Source organism: Xiphophorus couchianus, chromosome 7 (genome assembly GCF_001444195.1).
Source record: "Xiphophorus couchianus chromosome 7, X_couchianus-1.0, whole genome shotgun sequence".
Classification (NCBI taxonomy): domain Eukaryota; kingdom Metazoa; phylum Chordata; class Actinopteri; order Cyprinodontiformes; family Poeciliidae; genus Xiphophorus; species Xiphophorus couchianus.
Genome location: NC_040234.1, coordinates 5,770,531 through 5,796,780, shown reverse-complemented (window position 1 = coordinate 5,796,780; position 26,250 = coordinate 5,770,531). Strand labels below are relative to the sequence as shown.

Below are 26,250 nucleotides of genomic sequence, written 5' to 3'. Positions count from 1 at the left end.
CATCTTTTATTGGGTAACTATGGCTATGACTGTGTGTTACGGCATTTATTGCTTTACAAACACAAATACTATTGAAAAACTTTTCAATTTGCAATACGCTTCTTTAGGACACCAGTCACTGAACACAGTAATCATATTTTAAAATACAGCTACTAAACAGAGAAAATAATCAATCCCAACAATAAGGTGGGATCTTGAACGTCATTATTTTAAATTCATTATGACAACGATAAATCAAAAATTTTTATCCTAAAAATAAATTTATCACAATACATGATGAGCGATGAGATAAATGGCCACCTCTATTATTTATGACGTTTTTAAAATCTCAAATTCCAACTAAATGTGGCTTTTTTGTAGGAATGAACAATATATTGACATCAGTATCGGCTGATGTTAGCAATTTTTTACTTTTTTTTCATTTCATTTTCACCGGTCCCATAAAACAAGGCCATTATTAACCGCTACGCCTGTTGGTAATTAATCTCACGATGAATTAATAAGAGCTCAATAATTTCCATTTTGATGATTAATGTTTATTGAGGGGCATTTTTGTCTAGAGATATCGTAGCTGGTTTTATTAATGTTTTTGGTCGTGTGTAATTTATTTCCATTTTATTTATCGTTTTTGGTTATTGACTTTTATTTTGGATATTTCTAATATTGTCCAGTTCTGGTGCTTTTGTTTACTGGTCTTCGAGAGGGCAAACTTCCTTTATTATTCAACTATCAAAACATTACTTGAACTTGATCTCAAAACAACAATGACATCATTTATCGCAATAATTTCTGGGACAATTTATCTTCCAGTAAAATTTATCCTAACAATGCTAACCGCTAACGTTTGTCTCCCATTTTGTTGCCGTTTCTGTTTACTATTTTGATTTGACTTGAAATCTCATTTAAAAAATCCCATAATCAGCAGTAGTTTTACGATGTGATGCTGTTCTGAACTGAACCATGACCGACTCCTAGGCGTGTCCATCTTCAGCAGACCCTGGCACCCTTTTTCTCCTCGGCGTCGTCCTCTTCCTGTTTCCCCTGGAGCATCTCTCCTCATCGGCATCTCGGTATCAAGCTCGCCTCATAAGGCCTTGCTCTTTTTATCCTCTTCTCCTTCACATTTCTATTATTTGCAGCCTCTCCAGAGAGGTTGTGGAGGATAAAGTGTTTATTGTTCTGTAAGGGTCACCTGATGTCAGAAGATGCATTGAGGGAGAGGAGGAATGTGCAGAAAAATCAGCGAGAAGTCATCTTAATGTCACTCATTTTATATAAATCAACTTCTTGCCTCATTATGGATTTTACAATTTAGACTTTTTCCACAATTTCCTGTAAGATTAAACATTTTCCATGTTTATTAAGAATCTGTAACGTGCATTATTGAGCACTTATTCATTTTAAGGACTTACAAGCAACTCTATTGTTCTGAATGGACCTAGTTTGTAGCTGTTTCAGCAGTGAAAATGACTTGGTTATAAAATGCAAATCATGTGAGTGTAAAATTTCCCGAGGAATGCATTCTGCTCCAAACAGTTTATGGGTGTTTACATGGCCTTCCTCTGTTGTGTGTGCTGTTGCAGATAAACAAATTATTAGGGATGCACAATGTTGGATTTTTGGTCAATATCCAATATACCGATATACTAAAACTCGTTTGGCTGATAATCGATACCAATACCGATATTTCTTTTGTATACCTACTTTCTGGAATTAGATGGCTTTCTCTACTGTGGAATTAATGTGTATTATCTTTGTCAGCTTAGCCTGCTACCAAATGCAAATGGTAAAAAGGAAGCTTGTTTTTGTACATCTGTAGCACTTACATTATGTTTAATGTCAAATTTATTCACGACATTTGCTCTCTCTAAGACAATAACAACAATCAAACAGTGCAAATTTGACGTTGTACTGTGCTGCAAGTATCATTGTCACTGGTTTGTCATATAAAAACACCGCTTTTTATGCTGTTGAGTTATAATGGCTGCTGTCCAAAATAAAATTTTACAGCTAATATCTGCCAATACCGATACTGTACTGATAATATTGTCCATCCCTACAAATTAGGAATTTAATCAGCTTGTTACAATAACAAATTTTTACTGGACGATAAATTGCCGCCAGTAAATATTGCGACCAACGATGATGATACGGTTTTAAAACTATGTTCAAGTAATATCATAAAGACCAGTAAACTTTAATTTTGTAAAAAATTCATAACACTGGAACTGGAGAACATTTTAAATATCTAAAATAACCAAAATAACACTATTTAAAATGGATTTTGAAGTTTCTGCAACCAAAATGGCATCTAAAAAAAAATACTCAGCTTAGACAGTTTGCGCTACCTGCCTGTTCTCCCCAACAACTTTGTACTGGGCGTTTCTCAAAAAGTTCGCTTTTCCACAATACTAAAGAGCAGCATCTCTTTGACGACTGTTCAAATGGAAATGATCACTCATTTTAATTTGTGATGCAATAAATTGATTTATTGATTATTGTGACAGGCCTGGAATAGAATAAATCTGTAACCAACACCCAGTCAAGTTGCTGGATTGAAGAGCTGTGATTCCTCCCACATCAGGACCTTCTGTAATGTACCCGTTTCCTTGTGCTTGCTGTTTCTGTCAGATGATGAAGCACGCTTGGGACAGCTACAGACAATACGGATGGGGTCACAACGAGCTGAAGCCCCTCGCTAAGAAAGGACATTCCACAAATATCTTCGGTAAGTCGAACACAAACCCCCCTCTCTTCCTCTGCCGTCCGTAACCGTTGGCACGTTGTTGTACATCACAATCCGATGCACTCATGACTGCACACACACTCTGTTTTAAACAGTTACACACACAGAATTTTTTCTTTCTTTTTATGTACAAATTCATATGAAATGCCTGCAGCAGGATTTACATCACTTTAGTCAGTGTGAATGAAGAAGAGTTTGCCGTTTGTTGAATGCTACTTTTGGATTCATAAGTATGATTTCACTTTTTAGGCTTGTAACTTTGTATTTTATGTTAGTCACATGAATGTCAATGTTTTTGTACATCCTATTTCCATCCTTGCGAAACTGTCAATAGATGTTTCAACCTTCTATGTTCTAGCCACAAATTTCCATTGCATACAATGTGACGAAGCAACATGAAGTATAGAAATGCAAAGTAAAATGTATATCTTTTGCCATATAAAGTGGCACATGTTAGCATGGCATATGTTTTTTTTTTTGTTTGTTTTTTCCTGGTCTTTAATAACATTGAATTTGTATTGCATTTTGAGTGTTTGCGGTAGATAAATCTGACAGTCATCAGCATATATATAGACAGGAACTCTGTGTTTTCAAAGGATAGCTCCCAACATCAAGAGATTGTTAAAAATAAATAAATACAAGCAGTGGGCCCAGGATAGAGCCCTCTGGTACACCCCCATAGCAAATAGGCAACAGAAGATGAAGCATAGCTCTATAAAAATGTGGTAAATTAAAAACCACATTTGAAGGTGTTTTGTTAAAATGTCACCCTAAAAATATATATATAAAATGTGCCTCGACTTGAAAATTACGCTTTCCACCCTATCTGAGGTTCAAATACTTTGTAGATGGGAAAAGGGGAGCAAAAATTTCAGTCTCCTTTGATATTTCAATTGCAACTTTACTTTGTGTTGTTCTAGTACATAAAACATCAACAAAATGCATGTATTTATGACAAAAATGTGGAAAAACTGAAAAGATTTAAACAGTGAGGCTAAATCAGCTTTGAGGTGGATGCAGAGTGAAAGAGCCTCTACTTACTATTTTAAATATTGTCCTATAGTACATATCAAATTACGTCCTTTCAAATATTCACAAATGGAATGGATAATCAGTGATTATTATGAGCAGTTGTTGTGTTAAACAGTGACTATATTACACAGGACTGATCTTTTTATCTGGAGACTCACTGTGTTTCCAGTGACCCGGCGAGGTCTTTGCCACCAGAGGTTTCCTGTTTGATGAGAAATTGCTGCTCCTTTTCCCACTGAGGGGTCAACCCAATACAGCCTCTCATGTCTGAGGTTTGAAGTTCAGATGCTGTTTTCTGTTATCCTCCCCTGCAGCTGTGCTCTTTTGACGATGCAAATCACAAAACCTGAAGTGGGAAGGAAAGCTTTGTTTTCTACTTTTTGAAAAGGGACGAGAAAAAAAAGTATAAGACTATGACAAGAACTGTGGCTTTTATGGCAGTCTTTTATCTAAAGACACGTCACACAGAAAAATAAAACTTATTTACGAGCTTGAGTGAAGCAAAAGAGACCTTGAGGTTCAAGTGAGACTCTTAAAAGTGTGTGCACTATTTGGTGTTTCTAATCAAAGTCAGATAACTCCAGTTGGGTCTCTCCAGGTAGTAGTTTGCTGGTAACGTCCTCTTAGGGTTGTCAGAATAATCAATATATATATAAATGATATTAGAACAATTAAAAGATACTCATTTGTGTCAAAATCCACACAAACTGACCCATCTACATTTGCTAACATGGCGAATACTGCGAGAAAACGTGGCCCTCGTTAGCCTATAAAGCTAACACAAACGCGTTGTTCGGGCGTATTTTCTCTCCGAACCAGGATGCCACACGCTAGCTGTGCTAACGCTACATCACTGATGTTTGAGATCGCCTTAAAGGTCAGTAAAGCCCCTGTGTCCGCAACAGTGAGGCAGGAAACTTTCTGGTTGACGTAAGCTAACACTATCTGTTTAAATATTAGCTTCGCGGACAGCGCAGACGGTGTTCTGCTGGTCCAATCCAGGCTACAAAGTTCAGAACCACGCAACGTTCTGCTCTTCTGTGGGACGAATTAACGCAGGAAAATGTTAACCAATCAAGAAAATATTCGGCAAAACTTCCAGAAAGACAGAAATTGTACAGGGCTGCTGCTGTATACACCTGCACGGACCAAATCCTCACGCACACTGTAAAAAAATATGTTTTGTATCTTCTCCATATTTGGTTTTGAATTGCAACTTATTTAAACCTACAATGATCCTTTCTGTTAGTAGGAAAATGAATTTTTATCAACTTAAAATTCATAACCAAATGGAAGCATATGCTAAAGTCATAAGGCATAATAAAACAAAATGATTGCACAAGTGAGTCACACTTCCATAAAGGATATTAGAATAAAATGGAAATATGCTCTAATGACCCACATATTCAAGTGTAACAGCAAGCAAGATTAACGAAAATGGAAGCATGCAAATACTAAGGTAAAAACTTAGTTTTTCTGTATCTCTAATTCTTTCTCTAATTTTAAGACAATTTTGATGACATGCTCCTTTATCTGAAAAGTGTTGCCCTTCTGATAACAATTTTAGCTCTGCGAAGGCAGAGGGCAATTACGGTTTTGAGTTGTAATCTTTTTTTTTTTCTAGCTTTCTTTCAATGAGCGCTCAGTAATTATTTATATTAGGAGCAGAGGCGACGTCACACTGTGTGACAAAGCAGCCCCTGTGAACTGTGAAAGTGGGGTTTTGTAATATAAATCACAAAGTTAATTTTGCTGTTTTGCACCTAACCTTCCTGTTGTTTTTATGAAACTCTTGCTCTCTTCCTTATGTATGTACAACAATTTGCTCCTTACATCTCCTTGATTTTGCAGATTTAGTGACTAAACGTTTTCCTGAAAATGAGTTTGAGTCTGACAACACCAAAGGGTGTTGTCAGTTCAAGCAGTTAGTACTTGTAGAAGCTTCACTCAATGTGCAGCTTATACAACTCATACTTGTTTTTATGAGTTTCTGAACAGATGGTCACGAGTCAGAGGGGTCAAACTAATCCTGGTCATTAGTCAATTTCTTGGTGCAAATCTCATCTTTGTCAGAGCTTTATATAAAATGTCATAGTTCTGTTCGGCGAATAAATGTGTTTTCTGGTACTTGATATTTGTCTAAATGAGCACCAGATGAACTGATGTTGATTCATCAAATGGAATTCAAATACTTTTGTTAGATTTGTGGCTCTAAATGCTTGTCTTTTTTGTGGATTGCTCAGTGCATCTAGAAAATATTTAAATCCAAATTCCAAATTGTCTTAAATTAATCTTTTTCCTCAAAATTTCTTACAAATTTCCCCAGGATTACAATGTGGTGGGGGGGGAAGTAACGGAATATGGAAAAAATGAAGTACCGTGAATACTTCCCGGACACGTTGTATTACTCCTATTACTCACTGCTTGTTGCTGCTTGTTTTTGCACATTATTTCTAGACCTTCCAAATGTTGTGTGTATATTTGGGTCTAATTTAGCAGACTGTTTATAGCGGCGTGTGATGCCTTTGTGTCATGATGCCTTTGTGTCAAATTGGAATGTTTCGCCCCCTGAATTGGCTGCAGGCGCCTGTGTTGCTTTTATGAGCTGCTGCTAAATGCTAGATGGATGTGTTCTTGTGTGTGTCTTTGCATTTATTGGTCTTCCTGTCTGTTTCGCTGCTTGTCTGGAGCGTGCCCTGTTTTCTTTCCTAATGTGTCTATAAGATTTTTTTTTTTTTTTTCCATACTTGCTGCTGATGGGGAGATTTGCTGGTAATTACTCACAGGTTGGGTCGCGAAGGCAGAGGGCAATGAGTAAAGCGTTACACTCGTTGCAGAACACACTTCAAATACTGATGAGCAATGACCTGCCTGCTGTCAGATAGTGGCCGTATTGATTGGGTGTGTGTGATTGGGTTTGAAATAGTAGAACGACGAGACAGAGGGATACATATTAGATGCAACGGCAGTAATGACTAATTCTGACAGAGCGGCAGTTAACTCCACTATTTGTGAAACGCATTTTGTAAAACTCATTTAAATATGTGTTGCAACATAGAATTAGATTGAATATCGAAACGTGTTGCAAGGTTTTTTTCCCAATATAATGTCAAAATTTTCTATCTAGAAACTTAAACCCTAAGAAAAATAACAGGGCAAATATTTTTTTTAAACCTATTTTTGTCCTTTTGTGGATTTTTAGTGCAATTTGTTTTGCAACATAGAATTCGTTTAAATATAAAAGTTTTTTTCAAGTTAATTTTGCAATTTCTCTGTTAAAATAACGGGTCAAAGATTGTTTTGAAACCTATCATTGTGCACACTTTTTGTGCGATGTGTTACAACATATTGTTGAAAACCTTTTTCTAGTTTACGTTTTTTCTTTTCTTTTCTTTTTTTTTACATAAAACATAAATCCTAAGAAGAAATATATATAAATATATTTTTAAACATACATAAATGGCCTGAATTATTAATGTATGTGATAACTCTGCACCAGTACAGCACACCTAAATACACCAATAGCATCACAAGTTTGTTCAAACATGTAAAAACAAAGTAAATTATTCAGCCAGTCCAATTTGGAGAATAACAGCCAATCTAAAATAAATGATAAAGAAACTGAAACTGACAAAAACAAACTGTGACAAACCTTCTTGTAAATGACTTAGAAAGTGGAATTAGAAATTCCAACTATAATGTAAAATAAATGAAGCAGCATGACATTAGACTGAATAGATCTGCCCTTATGTATCAAGCACATTGTCACCGATACCCAATCTAGAATTTCTGTCGATATCAGGACCAATACAGATATCAACATCGGATCAGTGATGTGTCATTTTTTTATTAAGGAGTTCTTCCTCTATCAACAATATTCTGCATTGGGATTTTCTCGTATTTATTATAGCTTTGTAAATGAAAGTAATTTAAAATGACGGGTCAGAGTTAAGAAAATTGAAGCTCTGTATCGACAAGGAAAATAATAACCAGTGTCTTTAAATGGTAAACAAACTCAACTCGTGTTGCTCTGGAATCAAACTCAGTATTCCAAGAGAGCTTCTGTTCCCTTTAAGATCTGGTCAGACATAGTTATTTATTTATATTATCATTATTATTATTTACTTTTACAGAAAAACATTTCCTGCCAATGGGCAACCAGTCTTCCTCCATGACTCGAGCTTTACAAACCGCCTCAATGCAGGTATTATGAAGAAAAATGTGCAGCGGGTTCACCGCTGGCCTGGCTGTTTAGCCTTTATCTGTCCAGAGAGAAAAGGAGAGGCCAGGATGGTAACAAGAGGGCTTTAGATCTCATTGCAACCCTGGGCTCAGATAACCTTGAGTTCACTGCCTGGTCCTGATTTGTTTTCTCTTTCCTCCGCTGCTCTGCGGAGAATACAGAGTGCAGATATTGAGCAGAGATACTAACAGTGGCTTTATCTTGGGGCTACATGGTTCAAGCAAAGATGACTCATGCTCTTGTAGAGGAAGTATAGTATAAAACGGGCTAAGACAGTCGCAGTAACCCTCAAAAGGCGTATGAGTAGGGATGGACGGCGTTTACAGTCGGAGCCAAGCAAACAAAAATACTCTTCTAACAGAAAATGGTGCAACTATTCATACACAACATTCACATGGAATTATACTTTCAAATATCCTGATTTAATTGATATGTAATTAGCATTTGTGTTTGCCCTATAAGATTAAAGATTTTAAATAGACAATCCCAATAGACATGTCACAATTAAAATTTTGCTGGACGATAAACTGTCCCAGTTAATTATATTCGAATAATATTGTTTTGAGACCATTTTGGAGTAACATAATGAACATGGCATAGTAGCGCAAGTACATCTTGGCCTGCCACATTAACAAACTTTACTGGAGGATGAACATCGGAAATGATGTTCCGATAATATGGTTTATTGTTCCGATAAACCATAACGTTGTTTTGATACCGTCTCAAAGACTAATAAACTTTAATTTTGTTTATTAGAACTCTCTGCACTGAAACTGAAAAACATTTTAAGCGTCCAAAATTAAACACAACAACCAAAAAACAATAAATAGAAAAGACAACAAAAACCCTGCACACAATCAGAACCATGAATGAAATGGACTGACATCTGCCCTGAAAATTGCTCTTCAAATATTCATCAGAATGGAAATTATTTTTTAATTTATGACGCAATTAATTGATTAATTGCTTATCACAACCAGCTTAAATCCCAATGCATTTTTCTGGCTTTTGGATTCTACAGCATCTTGAGCTTGATCTTGTGGGTTTACAGGATGTGGCTCTTTCTTATCTTTCAAGTTGTTTTATTTCTTTAGAATTCATTTTGACTTCTGCAGACCTTATTGAAGTGGATCTAACCTTGTCTCGTAAAACATGTGGGAATTCTCTGGTAAACCGGATACGTGTCCTCCATACTTTACCCAACATCTATTTTTTGTTTTTGTTGTTGCTTTATTGGATTTGCAGACAGCTTGCTGCCTGTTGACTTTAATCTACACTTGCTGCTGGTGACTGTTGCACATCTCAGACTCCTGGCTTTCTCCCACCAGTAGTGTAACAGGCTCACTGTAACTGATGCGTCTCTGAGCGCCTCCGGCGTGTAAGAAGTGGACGGGTTGGAGATGATGCAAACTGGGATGCGTTTCTGGACACCTGACTTCCTTGTCAGCTCAGTACCTGGAGTAGTTTAAGTTATTATTCATGACGGCTGCCTCATTCATTACGAGATTGCTTTGGTAGTTGAAGCAGGGGTGGAAATTAGCACCCGCCGCTGGCCGAATGCGGGTAAAAGTATGAAGTGGCATGTAAACTTGCTGCTGCTGTTGCACCAGCAGCACAGAAGCAGGAGCAATGCACCCTCTACCGTGGCGGATTGACAATTTGAACAGAGAAAAAAACCTGCATTTAGTTCGAACTTCTGTCCAGGGTAGGAGAGGTTGACTGGACTACAGACTGATGCACATACTGTTTATGGGACGGACCTATTCTGTCATAATTTAACAGAAAAAATATATATAATATAATTTTTATTGACTGCGACAGCCCATTGGTTGATTTCATTGACGAACATTGGGCTTATCCAATTAAATCCCTCAGTCCTCCGCCCCTCTCTACCGAGGTTATACATAGCGCCATTTCACCTAACCGGAGTCTGAGAAAAGTGAGCAGATACGGGACGGGTCCGAAAAACTACAACAACTAAAGCTAAAATTCGCGTGAGCCCATTCAGAAAAATGTGTCAAACTAACCGATATGTTAATTACCACACAGTAACGTCACAGAGGGCATTGCTACTGTAAAGGCGGGGAGGGAGAGAACGTGAGTGGGGAGGGAAGATTGGGAGGATATAAAATATACTAGGTAAAATACAGTAGTTTCCTGGAAAAAAAAGAGACTTGACAGGTATGGAGATAACACAGGAATGATGATGGCCCGTGGAATTAACAATGATCACGATTTGAGATGTTTTTAGTAATTAGAATTTGTGAATTTCAACAGGAAACGTAATCAGTAAGGAACAACAAATAGAACAGTTAGAAAACAGCTATTGATACCATATAAAAATGTTAAAAATGACTCCACGCATCTTCAGTAAATACTATCTGGGGGAGTTGTAGCCAAAATGTGGAAATGTTCAACACAGGAAATGATTGCAAGAATGTTTGGGTTGTGTAGTTAAATTTGCTGTTAGTAATTACTTCAAGTGAGCTTATTGCTCTACACCTCTGTTAAAGTATCTATGCTTTATGCTAAATTAGTTTGTAATGTACATATGTACGGTTTTCATAGAGTTAAGAATAAATCATGTATTTTATTTCATTTGCTTGTACTGTAAAAAAAAAAATTAATTTCCTCTGAATTGAAAACATATCATGCCTGAACTCTGGTTTAATTTACACACGGTGAGGTGAAAAGACAACTCTGTGCATTTTAAATTTATTTTCCTTGTTTTATTGCTTAAAATTTGTATTTCACTTTTTGTGAGCCTCTTCAGAGCAGCTTAATAGTATGTTCCTCAAATGTCTAGGAATATGTGGAGATGGGAGGGACATCAAAACACTAGTTTTAGTTCTTGTTTGTAGATCTGCGTTAGTAACGCCTTGTACTAAAGCAAGGAGTTAGAAGGATTAACTTCTTGATTTAGTAGATGACTTAAAGATAACTGTACTCCACAATCCATGTGTGTTGACGATACGGTTGACGTATCAACTACGGCAGGGATTAGGGAATACTGCCGCCCACAAATAGCTAAAATATGGAATCCCTCTGAAAGCTGCCTATTTAATAATTGTTCACACACTAAATGTAGCCTAGAATGCATTCATACATAAAGTGACAATCTTGGCACTACTGCGTAAACCAACATATACAGTCTTCTTATCTCCACTCTTGTGAATACAGAAAATCGACTTCAAAGAAACTATATACATCTTCTATACTGGCTTCTTTGCGTATGCCAGCCAATAGCATGTCCCCCGCTGCCCACAGGTTTCACATTGTGCCCCAGTTAAGGATTCAGGCAGGTATAGTTGTTAGTGAAGATAAAGGTTAGTTTTATTCTACTGCCAGCCAAACTGTCAAATTTCATTCCTGGTTAGTTGTAGGTAAATCTGAACTCATCTATGAATTCAGTTGTTGGCACATTTTTGTACTTGGATAGTTTCTCCACTACATTGTCAAGGCAAATGCCGGAGTGTGAGTCATCTATTTCCTGGATTTCTTGTTTTTTAAAGATTTTTTGGGGGGTTCATTCTTTGGGAGAGAATGGTTGCGCGATTGATTGGACTTAATGACATTCCATGTCCTTAGAGCCAGATCATAATGTCAGGAGTCGACATGAAAACAGGTCTGAGTGAAACTTTTCTGCATCACCCTCTGCAAAGATGTGAAGTGCTCCGCCAGTGCAGAACACACCTCTGTGGGGTTTATTCTACACATCCACGGGCAGATAAAAACAAAAACAATGGTGGATACTGTGGTGTATGGCTGAAACGATTCCTCGAATGATTCGAGCACTTAGATTATTAAATTTCCTCGAGGAAAATTTACCTGTGTCGAAGCTTCATAAATTTATGTTTTATTATTTAGCGCACCGTGTTCCAGCCGGGACATTATTTGAGTTGCACGAAGCTCTCACTTCTGTCTCTGAGTTGTTGACGAAAGCTAAGTGTTAGCGGCACAACGTCCAATTTTCAAGTTCGGCCTGTGGGGATTTCATTGATTGATGATAATGCCCAGGTTTTCATCGTTTTTGGGGGACCAATAAACATCCTTAAAATGACTGGCGCGATGCCTGGAGTACGGCAGCCTTTCTCCTCTGGGAGCTGCTGGTTCAGAGCGAACGGCAGGAAGAGCACTGCAGGAGTATTTATACAGGTGAGCAGATAGACTGAACACTGCGGGTGGCTGAGTAGTTGATGTTTACAGTGTAAGTGTAACTTTGCGGACGAACCGCACAATAAATTTCATATCATCCCGCTTTCAACAAAAGGGTGACGGAAATCTTTGTTTTGGTACATGGCTGGTAGATGAGTTTCTGAGTGTGACGAACGAAGGTGCCGTAAATATCCCGTATTGCTCCCCCGGTTCTTATTTTCGTCCCCTGCTCTACCTGTCCCTGGACTTAAGTTCGTCTGTCCCATAATCTATTTCCTCCTCTCCACCCCGTCCTACTTTTGTTCGTTCGCTCGCCTGCCCCCCACCTCCACCACTCCAAGCCCCCCAACTCTGGGCGACATTTCCCATACTCTCACCCAAAGCTTGACAGGTATGGGACAAGGTGAGAGTTCATCTATTAAACTCACTGAAGATGAATACATAAACTAAAAGCTGGAACATAGAAATTTTTTATAAGCGTATTTGTGAGCCTGCCTCTAAATTATTATTAAATGAAATATAATTTCAGGTCTTTGTATAACTTTTCTTCAGGTAAACTTAGAAAGTGAGATATTGTTGTTACAGGTTACTTTTCTAAACTACAAAAAAGTAACTGTTAGGGAAGCTCAAAATTGAAAAACTGGACTGATATTGATATCCGATAGTAACACTAATGTTGTGCCAGATTTACCAATATTTTTATTTAAAAAAAATTAAATAATTAAATTTAAAAATTTTAATTTTATATCATTTTTTAAATCCAATTACTCGATTAATCGTAAGAATAATCAATAGATTACTCAATTGCTAAAATATTCATTTACAACAGCCCTGCTGTGGTGTGTAGTGCTACTTAATCTGTTCAGTTTTCTTGATAAGGAATATATGTATGTGTTACATGAGCACTTTGTTAAAGGGAGATGGAGATGGATTACTGTTTGCAATATTGTGGAAGCTAAGAGTCAAAAGTGCATGCGCGTTCGTTGACATGCTAAAAATCACACCGCCAACTAGTGGCCTGGCATGACAACTACAGTTGACCCGAGGTGTATTGGCGATGCTGTGTAAACATGGAACGTGGAGTTTCGGGCAGCGGTCTCCCATAGTTCCCTTCTGGAAATGTGAACCTTCCCTCTCCAGGTCAAATCTCGACCATAACTTGAGAAGTTTAACTGTATCACCGCTTTGTTCACAAGCGATGGTGGGAAGGAGGAAGGGATCAGGGCCTCATGCGTTGTGATGCAGACGCTGCTCCGGTCTCAGCCGTTTCCATTTTTGTTTTGGCTGTTCTAGTTATCACCACAAGATTATCTAGTAAATAATTCACACACAGCTTTGCCCATGCTGGCCAATTTGCCCTAAGCTTTGCATTTGAACCTTAATTACCCCCTGCTGCGTGGTCTTGGCTCTTTGTCCAGTTGTTTGCCTCATGGCTGGCCTGTGCTGCTGCATGCTGTTTGCTACAATACAGCTTATTAATAGAGATACTCTGCCAGTTTAATGGGGGGAACACCAGTATGTGTATTTCATTGTATTAAAGATTATTCCCTCCTGATTTCTAAATCCAGATATAACTCAGTTCTACATATTATTATAAACATACCAGCCATTGTTTTTTTCTTTTTATCCCTGACTAATATGTTTTCCTATGTTCCTTTAGAAAGTTGTACTTTTGCCTCATGTTTACTACCTGCCGGTTCATGAGGTACGCATCCGCCTCCAGATTTAATCTGCCATTATGAAAAGCACATTTGCAGTTAATAGTATAATTACGTTAGTTAGAGTCTACTAAATAAAACGAGAACACGCTCGTGTAAAAATGACAACACACTGACACAGCTGATGTCTTAATCGCCGTGGCAGTAGGAGGGTTGGAAGAGAATGAAGGTTTGACTAATGATCACTTCATAATGACAGCCGGAGGCAGCAAAGAGGCTTCCTGTGTAGGCGAGGGAGAAAAGGGGCGACGCTGGGAAGCAGAGATCATAGTTTCAGGGGAGAACACAAGAGACGAGCGCAGCTTGCCTCTCATTAAGCTCCTTCCTTCTCAGTTTCCGCCGCCATCCGGCTGGAGCTGTCCAGCAAAAATACTGATGGCTTAAAGTGGAGCGCAAGTTGGAGATTTAGACTCCTCACAGTTTATCTTTGATATTTCTCCTATTTTTTATGTTATATACTAGAAAATTCCTTTTATTAGAAGAGTTTCTGCAGTCTGAGGAACTTGGCAGAGTTTTGCATTTGGCATTTTCCAGTTCTGGATAACTGTGGAAAAGGAAATTCACTTAAGTTTAATTCAGTAATACTAATGTCCGGACAATAAATCAATAACAATATGTATTAAAATAGACATGTGATTAATATCAATAGATAATATGTCTAATACAATTTTCAATAATTTCACTTGAGTCTGTTTCAGGAACCGCTCAGCATTCTGGGGAATGTAGGCAGAGGAAAAGTCTTCAGCCACTAAACCTCTCGGGTTTTCCCGCTCTTTGGTTACCTAGCAACAACCAGTTGACTAACTTGCGCAGCAGCAGTTTCAGGTTTTGCCAGCGTGCCTCATAACTTCTTAAAAATAAAAAACAACGTGAAGTGAAAATTGGTTAAAACAGAAAATGTCACATCACCAGTTTGGTTGTGTTTTAAATATTTAAAACAAACAAAGAAAAAAACAAATCAATAATTATATCAACTTGTATGAATTGCTCAAATTGTGATACATTTTTCAGCCCTGTGATCCAGCTCTAGTATTGTATTACTTTAAGGATTATTTATTGAAGAAAACAACACCTTGACTTAAAACGATAGCAAAATCATATTAAGTTAGCGATTTAGCGACCTTCTTTCAAGGTCCAAATTTATGACCTCGAAAGAAATAATCTACTGTAAATCCATTCTTATTTATAGGAATATGGACTTGAGGTTTTATCACAATATTTTGCGGTGCTATTGTGATGACGATAAAATTAACAATGAGAACTCTTATTACTTTTTTAGGTAACGGTATGACTGCGACTGCATGGCAGAGCAATTATAGCCCCACAAACACAAATACAGCTTTTGAAAAAACATTCCCATTTGAAATGCACTTCTTTAGGTCACCAGTCACCCAGAGTAGTATGATTAGGTGATAACCATAAATATGATTATCACCTAATCATATTTTCAAATGTGTTGCTCTTTATTGATACTCCTACTGAACAAACAGTGGGAAAAAATAGTAAAAGTAACAATCTCAACACAGGTACGTTTTTTTTTTTTTTGTTTTAAATTCATAATATAAATTTACGTTTATTGTGACAATGATTAATCAAAATTCTTATAAGAAATTTATGGCGATAAATGACCACCAATTTCCTCTGCACTGCATTTTTGTCAAATTCTGACATGTTCAGAATTTATTTATTATAGTTGCATATTCGTGATTTATGTCTAAATTGTCTATTTTCAGCTTAATATACGAATAACTTGGTATTACAAAAAAGTACATTTATAGAATAGAATAGAATTCAACTTTATTGTCATTGCACTGTCACAAGTACAAGCAACGAGATGTAGTTTGCATCTATCCAGAAGTGCTCTACGAGATATAAATATTTATTTACAGATGTACAAGACTATGTATGTATGGACTATAAGGGGTTATAGCAAAGAGATATAGATATTGTGTATAAATATAAATATGGGAGCTATATGCACAGATTATACAGGGTATAGAAGAATGTTAGGGAATGGATTATAGATAAATAATGGCAGATAAAATTTACAGGTTGTATGTGTGTGTGAAGAAAACAGTCCGTGATGTGTGTGTGTGAGGATAGTCCATGTGTTATTGTTGTATGAGAGGATAGGGGAGTACAGTCCTTATAGTTTATGTTTTATGTCAGGAGGCGTTCAAAAGCGTGACAGCTGTGGGAAAGAAGCTGTTCCGGTGCCCGGTGGTTCTGGTCCGTAGGCTTCTGTAACGCCTCCCAGAGGGCAGGAGGGAAAAGAGTGTGTGTGCTGGGTGAGTGGAGTCCTTTGTGATTTTCCCGGCCCTTTTCAAATACCGCTTCCTGTAGATGTCCTTGATGGCAGGGAGCGGTGCCCCGGCGATATACTGGGCAGTTTTCACCACCCTCTGCAGCGCCTGCCGGTCGGAGACAGAGCAGTTCCTGTACCAAGCTGTAATACCGTTGGTGAGGATGCTCTCAATGGTGCAGGGGTAGAAGTTCGTGAGGATCTCTGAGGACAGGTGGTTCTTCCTCAGGGTCCTCATGAAGAAGAGGCGCTGTCATACTTGTCAATCTTTAGAGACTTGGGGGTTAGTTTCCTCTTACTCTAAGTTCCTCCTGTTTCCCTGAGCGGTGCTGCCTTACCGCCTGCTTGCAGATTAAACTTTTAGTAGGCCTGCAGTGGCCAAATTAGACAGCAGGAAGTTTGAGGATTTGCCTGCTGTGCAGGGCAGCGGGGTCATCCAAAAACTCTCCCAAACAGTAGAAAAGGGAGGCCGAGGTTTTATTGTTTTAGGGATAAAAGTTGTGCTCAGTGCTCATTTCTGTTATCCATCAGCTTCGGATGCACCATATCTCACGTTGGCTTCATCATCTCAGTATCAGCGGGTGGATTATTGCAGTCACACACAGCTGCTGTTTCAAGTGTAATGCATTCACATTTTGCAGATCTGTATATTCTATATGTACAGTTAATTTCCACAGCAGGTGTTTTTCTTTATGAGATGCTAAACCCAATTGAGTGCAGTGGTGACATTATGTAACAGAACGTAAAGAGTCAGAAACATTTGTGTTGATTTATAATCCACATCGTTTTCACTAACAGTATTGCAGTAAACTTTTGCCTCAAGTCCTGCAGCCCTGCTACTGTGGCAGGTGAAGAGATTTCTTCAAAATGAAAGAATGAATGAATGTAACTGTCTATTTTGTGTTGAGCACAGATTTTATAAACTCTGCTGATATCATTGTGTTGTTTTTTTTGTTGTTGATGAAATTAAAGATAAGTAATAACATAAAGTCCTGGTGTTTTTGTAAAGTTCTGCCTAGGTCCTATTTAAAATGGGACTTGGGCAATTATGCCATCAGGATGACCATATGTAGTTTGTTTTTTTCCTGACAGGACTTTTCAGTCAGGCAAAGGTTTGAGTTGCACGCAGATATCTTGATTGTATTGTTTGACTAGTTGAGGCTACTGCTATTGGACGCTAAAATGCTGTTGCTATCAAACCAGCTAGCTAACGTTTTTGCATCTGTCATATAAAGTAGAACTTTCTTGCCAGTTGGCTGCCTGACGTTCATTTTCACCACTGGCTGTCCTCTGTCGCCAATCCATATGCTGCTAGGCACCATAAGCAGTGGAAAAAAACACAAAACTGCTGCCAAGAGCCACAAATAGACCCCAGAAATATCAGTTTTTGCTTCACTTGATTGTAACCCAGTCAAATGTCCCTTGTATTTAGTTTATTCAATCCTAAATTTCTTTCAAGATTACATTAAAAAAGGTCTTTAAAAGTCTTAAATTTGATTCACAGATAACTGATACCATTGTATGTAGCTCAGGGGTGGGCAACTCCAGGCCCCGAGGGCCGGTCTCCTGCAACTTTTAGAGGTATCTCTACTTCAACACACCTGAGTCAAATAATGACTCGTAAATTTATGTCTAATGTCATTAGCAGGACTCTGGAGAACTTGACTGCACTTAGGAGGTGATTCAGCTGTTGGATTCAAGTGTGTTGGATCAGGGAGACATCCAAGAGTTGCAGGACACCGGCCCTCGAGGACCAGGATTGCCCACCCCTGACCCATAGTATGTAGCTGGTAGATGTTGCGATCAGGATGTCAGTTGCAATAAATGCACTTTTTCCTCACTCTGCTCCTTCTCATTTCTGCTCCCATCTCTGACCTTTGGCATCTTGGCTACTGTAATCCGTGTCAGACGTGAGCATCTGCTGCTCCTTCCACCAGGCTGGGTATGACATTGGCAGTGTACAGGGTGTGAACTCGTGACACTTGGAACAGCCAGCAGTTATTGCATCCAAGCGGTTGTTTGCAATCATACTAATTACACTAATAGAGTAATAATATATTTGTAATACACTGTGCAGCCTGGACCGCTACATGCGGTTAGTCACTTTCAGCTTGCTTCAGACTGTAGTGGGGAAAATAAATTTTTGATAAATTACGAAGAGTTTTTTGTTCATTTAATCTTTTTCCACTTATAACGAATGGAGAGGTGTGTAATTTTTAATGATTAAACTGACTTTTTACAAATACGGAAAATCACACTTTTTAAAATATTTTGGAAAAAGTATTTTATTTAGTAGAAAGATGGAAGTTATTTGATGCAGAAACTTTTTTTTTAACAATTTCAGAGGTCGGATTGGCTTCTTAAAGAGGAGTTAACAGGTCAGTGAGAAAATGGTATTTAAAAAATAATACAAAATGATTTTTTTGAAGTTGAAGTGAGGTGAACTTTAAAAATCAGTGATGTATCAAATTTTAATTTTCCCCATCACAAGTGTGTTTTATCTCAAGGATTTTTAGAGGTTTTTGCTTCAGCTTGTCTTGCGTTTTTCTTCCAAATATTTGTGATTTAAGAAAATCCTTTAACATTGTTCCTACACCATGTTGGAAAGGCCTGTGAATGTATTAAGTCTTGAAAAGTGTGGATTTTTAAAGTAAAGTAGGCAGGAAGCCCTGGTTTGAAAATGAACTGACGTGACGAGATCAAGATTCAAACGCCGCTACATTACAAAACCCATTTTCATACGCACATAATCATAAATCTTGGATGTCTTCAAGTGCTAAACAAGGAAGTTAAGGCGCTTATAACTGTTGGAGACCATTACTCTGCATCAGCTGCTCTAATTAGTTCCTGTTTGTGATCAGCGTAATGCCACATTTGGCACTGGTTCTGGCATTTTGCTTTCACATTTAATTTCACACATTGTATAATAGTCCCTTTTAATTCTGCCTTAGGATTCAGAACTAATGTGCGACGGGGCCTTTATGTTTTGACTCTTTATTCATCCTGTGCCCGGGCTGTCTCCGTTTCCTTCAAAGTTATTAGTTTCATTTTCGTCACGCACCTCAAGGAACGCCATCAGAAGACTTTTACTGTTAAATCAGCGCTGACAGCTCTGAGTTTGGCTCCGGTCCACACCGGCCGTGTCCGGGCCCGGAGCCAGGGAGCTGGTGTTGAGCCGAAGGCCCGGCCAAACCGGTGACCCTCTGAGGATCAAAGCAGAAGCCAGCACATGTTGAACCGTGCCACTAAATAAATTGGTAGCAGGTTATCAGTCATAGACACAGGCCTGGATCGGCCTGGAGAGAAAACTTAGCGGCGCTCACAGGAAGCTTGGCTTATTAGGAAAACAGGCTTAAGGTGTCGCTGTAGTTTCTGACTGTAAAATGCTGCCATTTACTGCTAGCTTAGCAGGGGCTAAAAGATTAGCATTAATGCTAAATGAATGAGCGGGAGAAAATATGTTTATAAGTGAAAAGTGCTTTTTTAAAGGGAGGTTTTATTAGAAATTCCAGTAGCTAGTTGTTTTGTTTCCTTCCAGGTACAGAGTGATGTGTGCCAACAACACCAGCGTCAGTTCACTCTGCAGGAAAAGCTGACATGTAGAAACACAGGCTGGGTGACACTGAAGTTTACAGCCGAGCTTGTTCAGTGGATGTAAATGAATGACATGTCACTCTGACCGGGTTCTGGTTCTGTCTGGGAAAAGTCTGGAATCTGGTTTTAGTACTGGAAAAGACGAGAACAAATATGAAGACCTTCCTTCCTCAATCCCTTTTCTCCATGTTTTCTTCCTCCACCTCTCTTCCTCCTTCTCTTTTCTTCTGTCCATCCTTCTTTGCGTCCTTTCTCATGTTTTCCTTTCCCTATTGTGGCCGTCCTTACTTCCGTCTTTCTTTTCTTCCCGTCTTTCTTTTGTTCTACTTTAATATCTTTATTTTGTCCATCCTTCCTTCTTTTTCTGTCATTTTTCTTTCTCTTGTCTTCCTTTCAGTCCTTTTGTTCGACTTCCCGTTCCTTCTTTCTGCCCATATTATCTCCCTCCTTTTCTTTACATTTCCCTCGTTTTGTTTTACTGTCCTTTCTTTCTTCCACCTTTGCTTTCCTTTGTCCTCCTTTCATTCCTTTTGTTCTACTACCCTTTATTTCCTTTTTCCTTCCATCCTTATCTTCCTCCTCTTTGTTTCACCTTGTTTCCCTCCTTTTGTTCTACTTTTCTTCCTTTCCTCCTTCTTGACTTTTCTTTCTTCTGATCTTTCCTTTTGTCTGTCATTCCTCTCCTTTTCTCCTGTCCGTCTTCCCTTCCTTTTGTTCTACTTTCCTTCTCCTCTTATGTTCTCTGTCTTTCCTTCCTTCCCTTTTCATTCCTTCCTTGTTTGTTTCTTTCCAAAGAATTATAAAACAAATCAACTTTGTTGATTTTTATTTGTATAAGGCTATAAAACTGGGCTATGTTGTGGGATGTAACAGTGATATAATAGATCTGAGAAAGTAACACTGTGTAGATAGAACAGTTTGAGTGCAGATGACGGTGAGAAGAGAATAAACTTTTCTCTCTTGCAGCTACATGCGAAGGGGTTCATATTCCATGCTTCCTCTGTTCACAGCACACAAACACACCCGTGCAACACACAGACACATCCATCACGGTCTTTGTCTCTGCTTTCCATTCAGCTGTCGTCCCTGGTTTAACAGACGGGCAGAACGGGGCCTGAATAATTCTCTGATGCTTCTCAACCCTGTGTGAATTCACACCAGAGAGCTCCGAAGCCTGTTGTCTAATGAAACTGGCATCAGGGCCCAGAGAGTGGTGGAGACAGAGAGAGTGGGAGGGAGATAATGGAGAGAGAGGCAGGTGAAATTGTGATAGATGGAACGAAGGGGGGGGGGGGGGGGGGGGACTAATGAATTGAGTTAGTGTTCAGTTTTAGTTAGTGAGACGGTGTGACGTGCAAATATAGCCAAAGGAAAAGGAGTGAAGGCTGTTAAAGGACAACAGTGTGTTTTTACGGTAGTGGGGGTTTATGTTTGGATTGTCTGTGTTGGATGAGGTTGATGTGATCGCTTCCCAAATAAATACACCTCATTTTGGCCAATTAGTTCCACATAAGCACATCCTGGCTTCCCTAAAGCGCCTTCTGATTAGTTCTGCTCCAGCGTCATGTGATGCAGACCGTGTTGCACCAACGGCTTTGGGCACCTGACGTTTTTGGAAAGCAGCAGCTGTGAACATGGGCAGAGAAGCACCGCAACGCGAGATAAGGCCGCGTTTAGGGCGAAGGGGAGGAGAGTACGGCGGATAACACCGCGACAAAAGAGAAGTGTTGGCGAGAGCCGAGTGCTCGAGAGTGTGAAATGTGTGGATAACGTGCGTACAGATGGTAAGAGGAGAGTATGGATGGAGCGATCAAAGGAAGATTAGAGGAAACACAGCCTGACGTTGATGAATGAGAACAAACAGATGGTTAGGTAGGAGGAGGAGGGGCTTATGGGAAGACAGAGTGAGTGACGGAGCAGAAAGGAGACGGAAAGAGGAATTCCTGTTTTACGTGCGATCATAAGGTTGTTGGAAGAAACTAAGTTTGCAGGATTTCTCAAGGTTACACAGCACATTGCCATTTTTAAAATCTAATCGAAATGCTTGGCATATACAATAGATGTTCATTTCAAACAATTTTAGCAATAGAAATAATTCCCGTACAACGTTTTCTAGAAAATGAGTAGAGGATGGATTCGGTCATGTATGGTGGTATTTTGGGCAACAACCTCCTTCCGTCAACAAACCTTTGAAGGTGGGTCATTACTTTGTCTTCCAGCATTAAATTGACTCGTAACACAAAACCTGGAAACTTAAGGAGTGACTCGATAAGAATCACCTCAATGTCCTGGAGTGGCGTAGAGGGAGTCCAGATCTGTACCCAACAAAAAATCTTTGGTGGGAACCCAGTAATGTCCCTAACACCTGAAAGATCTAGAGACGATCTGGATTGGACCAAAATCTCTGATGCAGTGTGTCCAAATCTGGTCAAGAAATACAGGAAATGTCTCACCTCTTCAATTGTAAACAAAAGTTTCTGTATCAAGTAACTTCTATTTTTCTATTGGATCAAAAACTTATTTCATGTAATAAAACAAAGTATTTAAAAATGAATACATTATGCATTTTTTTAGATTCCATGTCACACAGTTGAGGTGTATGAAAATCAGACCTCTCCATTCCACTCTGTCTTCACTGGCTCTGTGTATCCAGAGATCACGTTTTCGCCCATTCTTCTCCACAAAATAGTTTGAACCCGGGTACTGTGAACATCTGTTTTTAGGTCTTGCCACAGATTCCCACTGGGCTTTCATTTAAAAAGTTCAATGTGGGAAAGGTGGTCATCTTCCTTCCACTTTTCCATGAAAGCCAGGTTTGTGGAGAGAACAAAAGGTTTTACAAGCCCTGCCGCACTCCTTTTACTTAAAGCCAAAGTCCTCTAACTCCATATCTTTGTCACGGTTCTGATTTTGAAGCATAGCTGCAGGTGAAACCTACAGAGTGGAGGGAAACTGAGTCGGGTTGTGCGCCACAGAAGAGGGGTCTCTGCTCCATTAGCAGCCAAAGCCAATCCGTCAAGAAGACAGCCAGGACATCCTGCCATTATCGCCGCCTGCCTGACTGCAGTGTATATTTAGAGATTTAGAGGCTTTGCTCCATGACGACGATAATGCTGCAGCGGCTGCATGAAGCTCTGGGCACTGGCTCTGAATGGAGTCATGGATAAGAAGGGATGGTGGACAGCTTCAGGAAATCTAGTGTTGCATACAGTAGCCGAAAGGAAAAGATGGAGGGACGTAAAGGGCAATTCCTTTGGCTTTTACCATTGAAGTGTAACAAATGCTGATCTGACAGGATCATTCTTGCTACGTTTCTATCACACAAGTATCTGAGACTGGTGTTCCGGGAGCCGTATCGGCACAGGTTGGACTCATCATTCACAAGAAGAAAACCAAAATCCTTCTGATCAACTCCAATTGCATCAACCCAATCACTGTAAATAGTAGTCCTCTGGAGGAAGTACAGTCTTTCCTTATCATCCAGCCAGGTGGTACACCAGCAGATGTCAAGACGTCCAGCAAACCAGGAGTCACCTTTGTCCAGCTCAAGAATATCTGGGCATCCAGAGAGCTGACCCTGACCACCAAGATCCAGCTCTTCAACTCCAATGTGAATTCAGCACCGCTGTATGGGGCTGAAATCTGGAGGACAAGCAAAGCCTCAAATAGACAAACCCAGACATTTCCGGATCAGCCGTCTCAGTAGGATTCTCTACATTGGGTAGGACAAACTTTGCGATCCGCCAACCACCAACAGCAAACAGACTCTTAGACAGAACCTCCACGGCAAGCAAAAGAGAGGCCGTCTATAAACCTCGAGGCAGACGTCAATAAGATAGGCTACACCTGGGATCTACTATAAAGATTGGACCAGGAAAAGATATCTCTGGATTACTAACTTTGGCGGCCCACACCCGGGAATGGGATGAAAGGCAAAAGAAAAAGATGATGATCTGAGCCAGTGTTATAATTTGTAATAGGCAGGGATAGAACATTTTTGTCACTCAAACTTTTAACTGTTTTTCTTTTTTTGTGTGTGTAAAACATTTCCCTTGATTACAAACCCCATCAACACAGTCAAATTATATAAGACATGTAATTTATTCTTAACTCTTTGAAAAACGATTTGACAAGAAGTGTACCTCACCGATGTAACTTAACACAACACCGCATGGACACCTCAACAGAGGTATAGTGCAATAAGTTCATTTTAAAGAGGCAGTATTATGTAAAATCTGAGCAGCATTAGTAAAAATGTTGAAGGGTTGATAGAGGGGCTGTGATGTGATGACTTCCTGAAGGCGGAGTTTCAGAAAGGGCAGGAGCTTCTTGAAGAGACAGAGGCCCAATTTCAAGGCGTTATATAACAAAGTCAAATTTCTTTCGTCATAATTGATATACTTAGCATTTTTATAACAACTTAAGATAACCTAGTTACTTGATTGTGCCAAAAAATGACACTATGTGCTTGGAAGACTCATAATATTGTCTTTTAATAATTACTAACATCACATTTTAAGAAGTTACAGAACTCTAACATTCCCAAACTTTTTTTTCTTTACTTTTTGGCTTCTATTTCTTGTTTCAAAAGTTAAAATAAAACTCAACAGCCTACAAAGAGGAGAAGTACCCACGTTCAAAAATTGATATGTTCTTTCACCGCTCTCTTTATCTTGGGGGAGGGAGTCGGTGTCACAGTTCTCATCTTGAAATGAAAGTGCATGTCAAAGAAACTTTGCTAGACATGTCTTCTCACTGTTTTATAGAATACACTATTTACACAAGACCTTAATTATGCCCATATTAAGACCATTTATCCATGTAAAAAGGCGCTCTTCATCAAAGTAGCTGCTTAAAAATAAGTCTGGTAATCATTTCCTATATTGAGCATTTCCAGATCTTGGGTACAACTTCCCCAGATGGTATTTAGTGAATATGTGTCTCTATTTTTTTTAGCGTATGTTCTTGTAACTTTTCTGGGCCTGCCCCACCACCTGGATTAATCCACTTAATCCAGTCAGATGAAATGGATTAGCCCAAAGTCCATCAGTAAAATCAATCGATGGGAATGTCCCAGTCGATAGATATTTTCAATAGACTTTTTTTTATTGCATCATGACATACTCACATTTGACCAGTGGCAGATGCCAATTTCCACCCCTGGCATTAGGGGTCCATGTTTTCCGTCTACCCGGTTGTGTGACTGTACAGGTGAATCTGACGTCGGGGTGTGTTTTATCCAGGTAATTCCCAGCTCGGGGCAACCATCGTGGACGCCTTGGACACCCTGTACATCATGGGTCTACACGAAGAGTTCAAGGACGGCCAGGAGTGGATCGAGCAGAATCTGGACTTCAGTGTGGTGAGCAACAACCTTCCTTTTTACTCTGCAAAATTATTTTAGGAGTTTTTATTAAATTGGGGACTTCCTTTTTTGGGACACCATATTCAGCCGTAGACTGCGCTTGTTACAGAAGATTTTTGCCAAAGAAATGAAATCCCAAGCTTCTCCTTTCGTTTTGCCAATCTGTTCAGTCACCTGCTGGCTGTGATGGAGCCGTGCCTGATTGACTTTAACTCATGCTAATTTGTTGGGTTTGCAACACGCCATTTTGTGCAATTACCTGCTAATATGTAGATGTTGCCAGGCTGTGATGAATGAAACCTCGCTTCTCTCCCTTGTCAACATCCCACCGTCACCTCTGAGGTAATCTGCCCCAGTTAGGGTAGAATCGTTTCAATGACATGTCATGTTGTCATGGAAGAACTGAAACAACAAGGCACGTCACTTTGGGCTGCTTCATCATTAAGAGAAATCTTAGTCATATTTATTTTTGATTAGGCTTTAAATCAGTATTGAAGGTCTGCTAAATTTTGAGGATTTGTCCATCCTCTCTGCAGCTCATCTGATTTATTTTCCTGCTCCAGTCCTCCTTTTGTTACCAGATGTCTCCTTTTTTATGTTTCTCTTTTATAACTTTCTTTTACCTTTTATGGTTGCTTTTCTCCGTTGGAATTTTCTCTCTTTTTTTTTTAGTGTAATGTTCACTCTGCCTGCCGTTTCTCCTTCTCAGTAACACTAAACGTTAACAGTTTGATTTTTTTATTTCTTTTCCCTCCTCATCTGTTATGTCTGTCTCGTCTATTTATTCTCCATCTGTTCCACTGTCAGTTTTCCCCCCCTCTAAAAACAGCAGTCCTTCTTTGCATTGTGTTCTTTGTACATCTGCCCTATGGTCTGTCTTGTTCCTACATGCGTGTCTTTTTTATCTTCTCCTTCTGTCATGCAGTCTTTTTTAAGAGTACTTACAAATCTCACACCTTTTCCCATTTTTTTCCCATGAAAAGCATATACTTTCATGTGTTTCTTTTTTATTTATTTATTTATTAAATTCAATTAAATTTCCTTTTGGAATCTGTTATTTTTGAATTTGAATTGATTTATTGCGATTTTAAGTTT

At 39.0% G+C, this 26,250-nt stretch overlaps 1 protein-coding gene across 3 annotated transcripts in view; it reads left to right on the top strand.

Moving 5' to 3' along the window:
• Nucleotides 1-26,250, top strand: part of LOC114148310 (mannosyl-oligosaccharide 1,2-alpha-mannosidase IB) — a 158,239-nt gene that overhangs the window by 45,643 nt on the left and 86,346 nt on the right. For all 3 annotated transcript variants that reach the window (XM_028023502.1, XM_028023501.1, XM_028023503.1), the window contains exons 4-5: nucleotides 2,632-2,728; nucleotides 25,034-25,152. In XM_028023502.1, coding sequence (XP_027879303.1) covers nucleotides 2,632-2,728; nucleotides 25,034-25,152 — 216 coding nt within the window. The remainder of the gene's footprint in view (nucleotides 1-2,631; nucleotides 2,729-25,033; nucleotides 25,153-26,250) is intronic.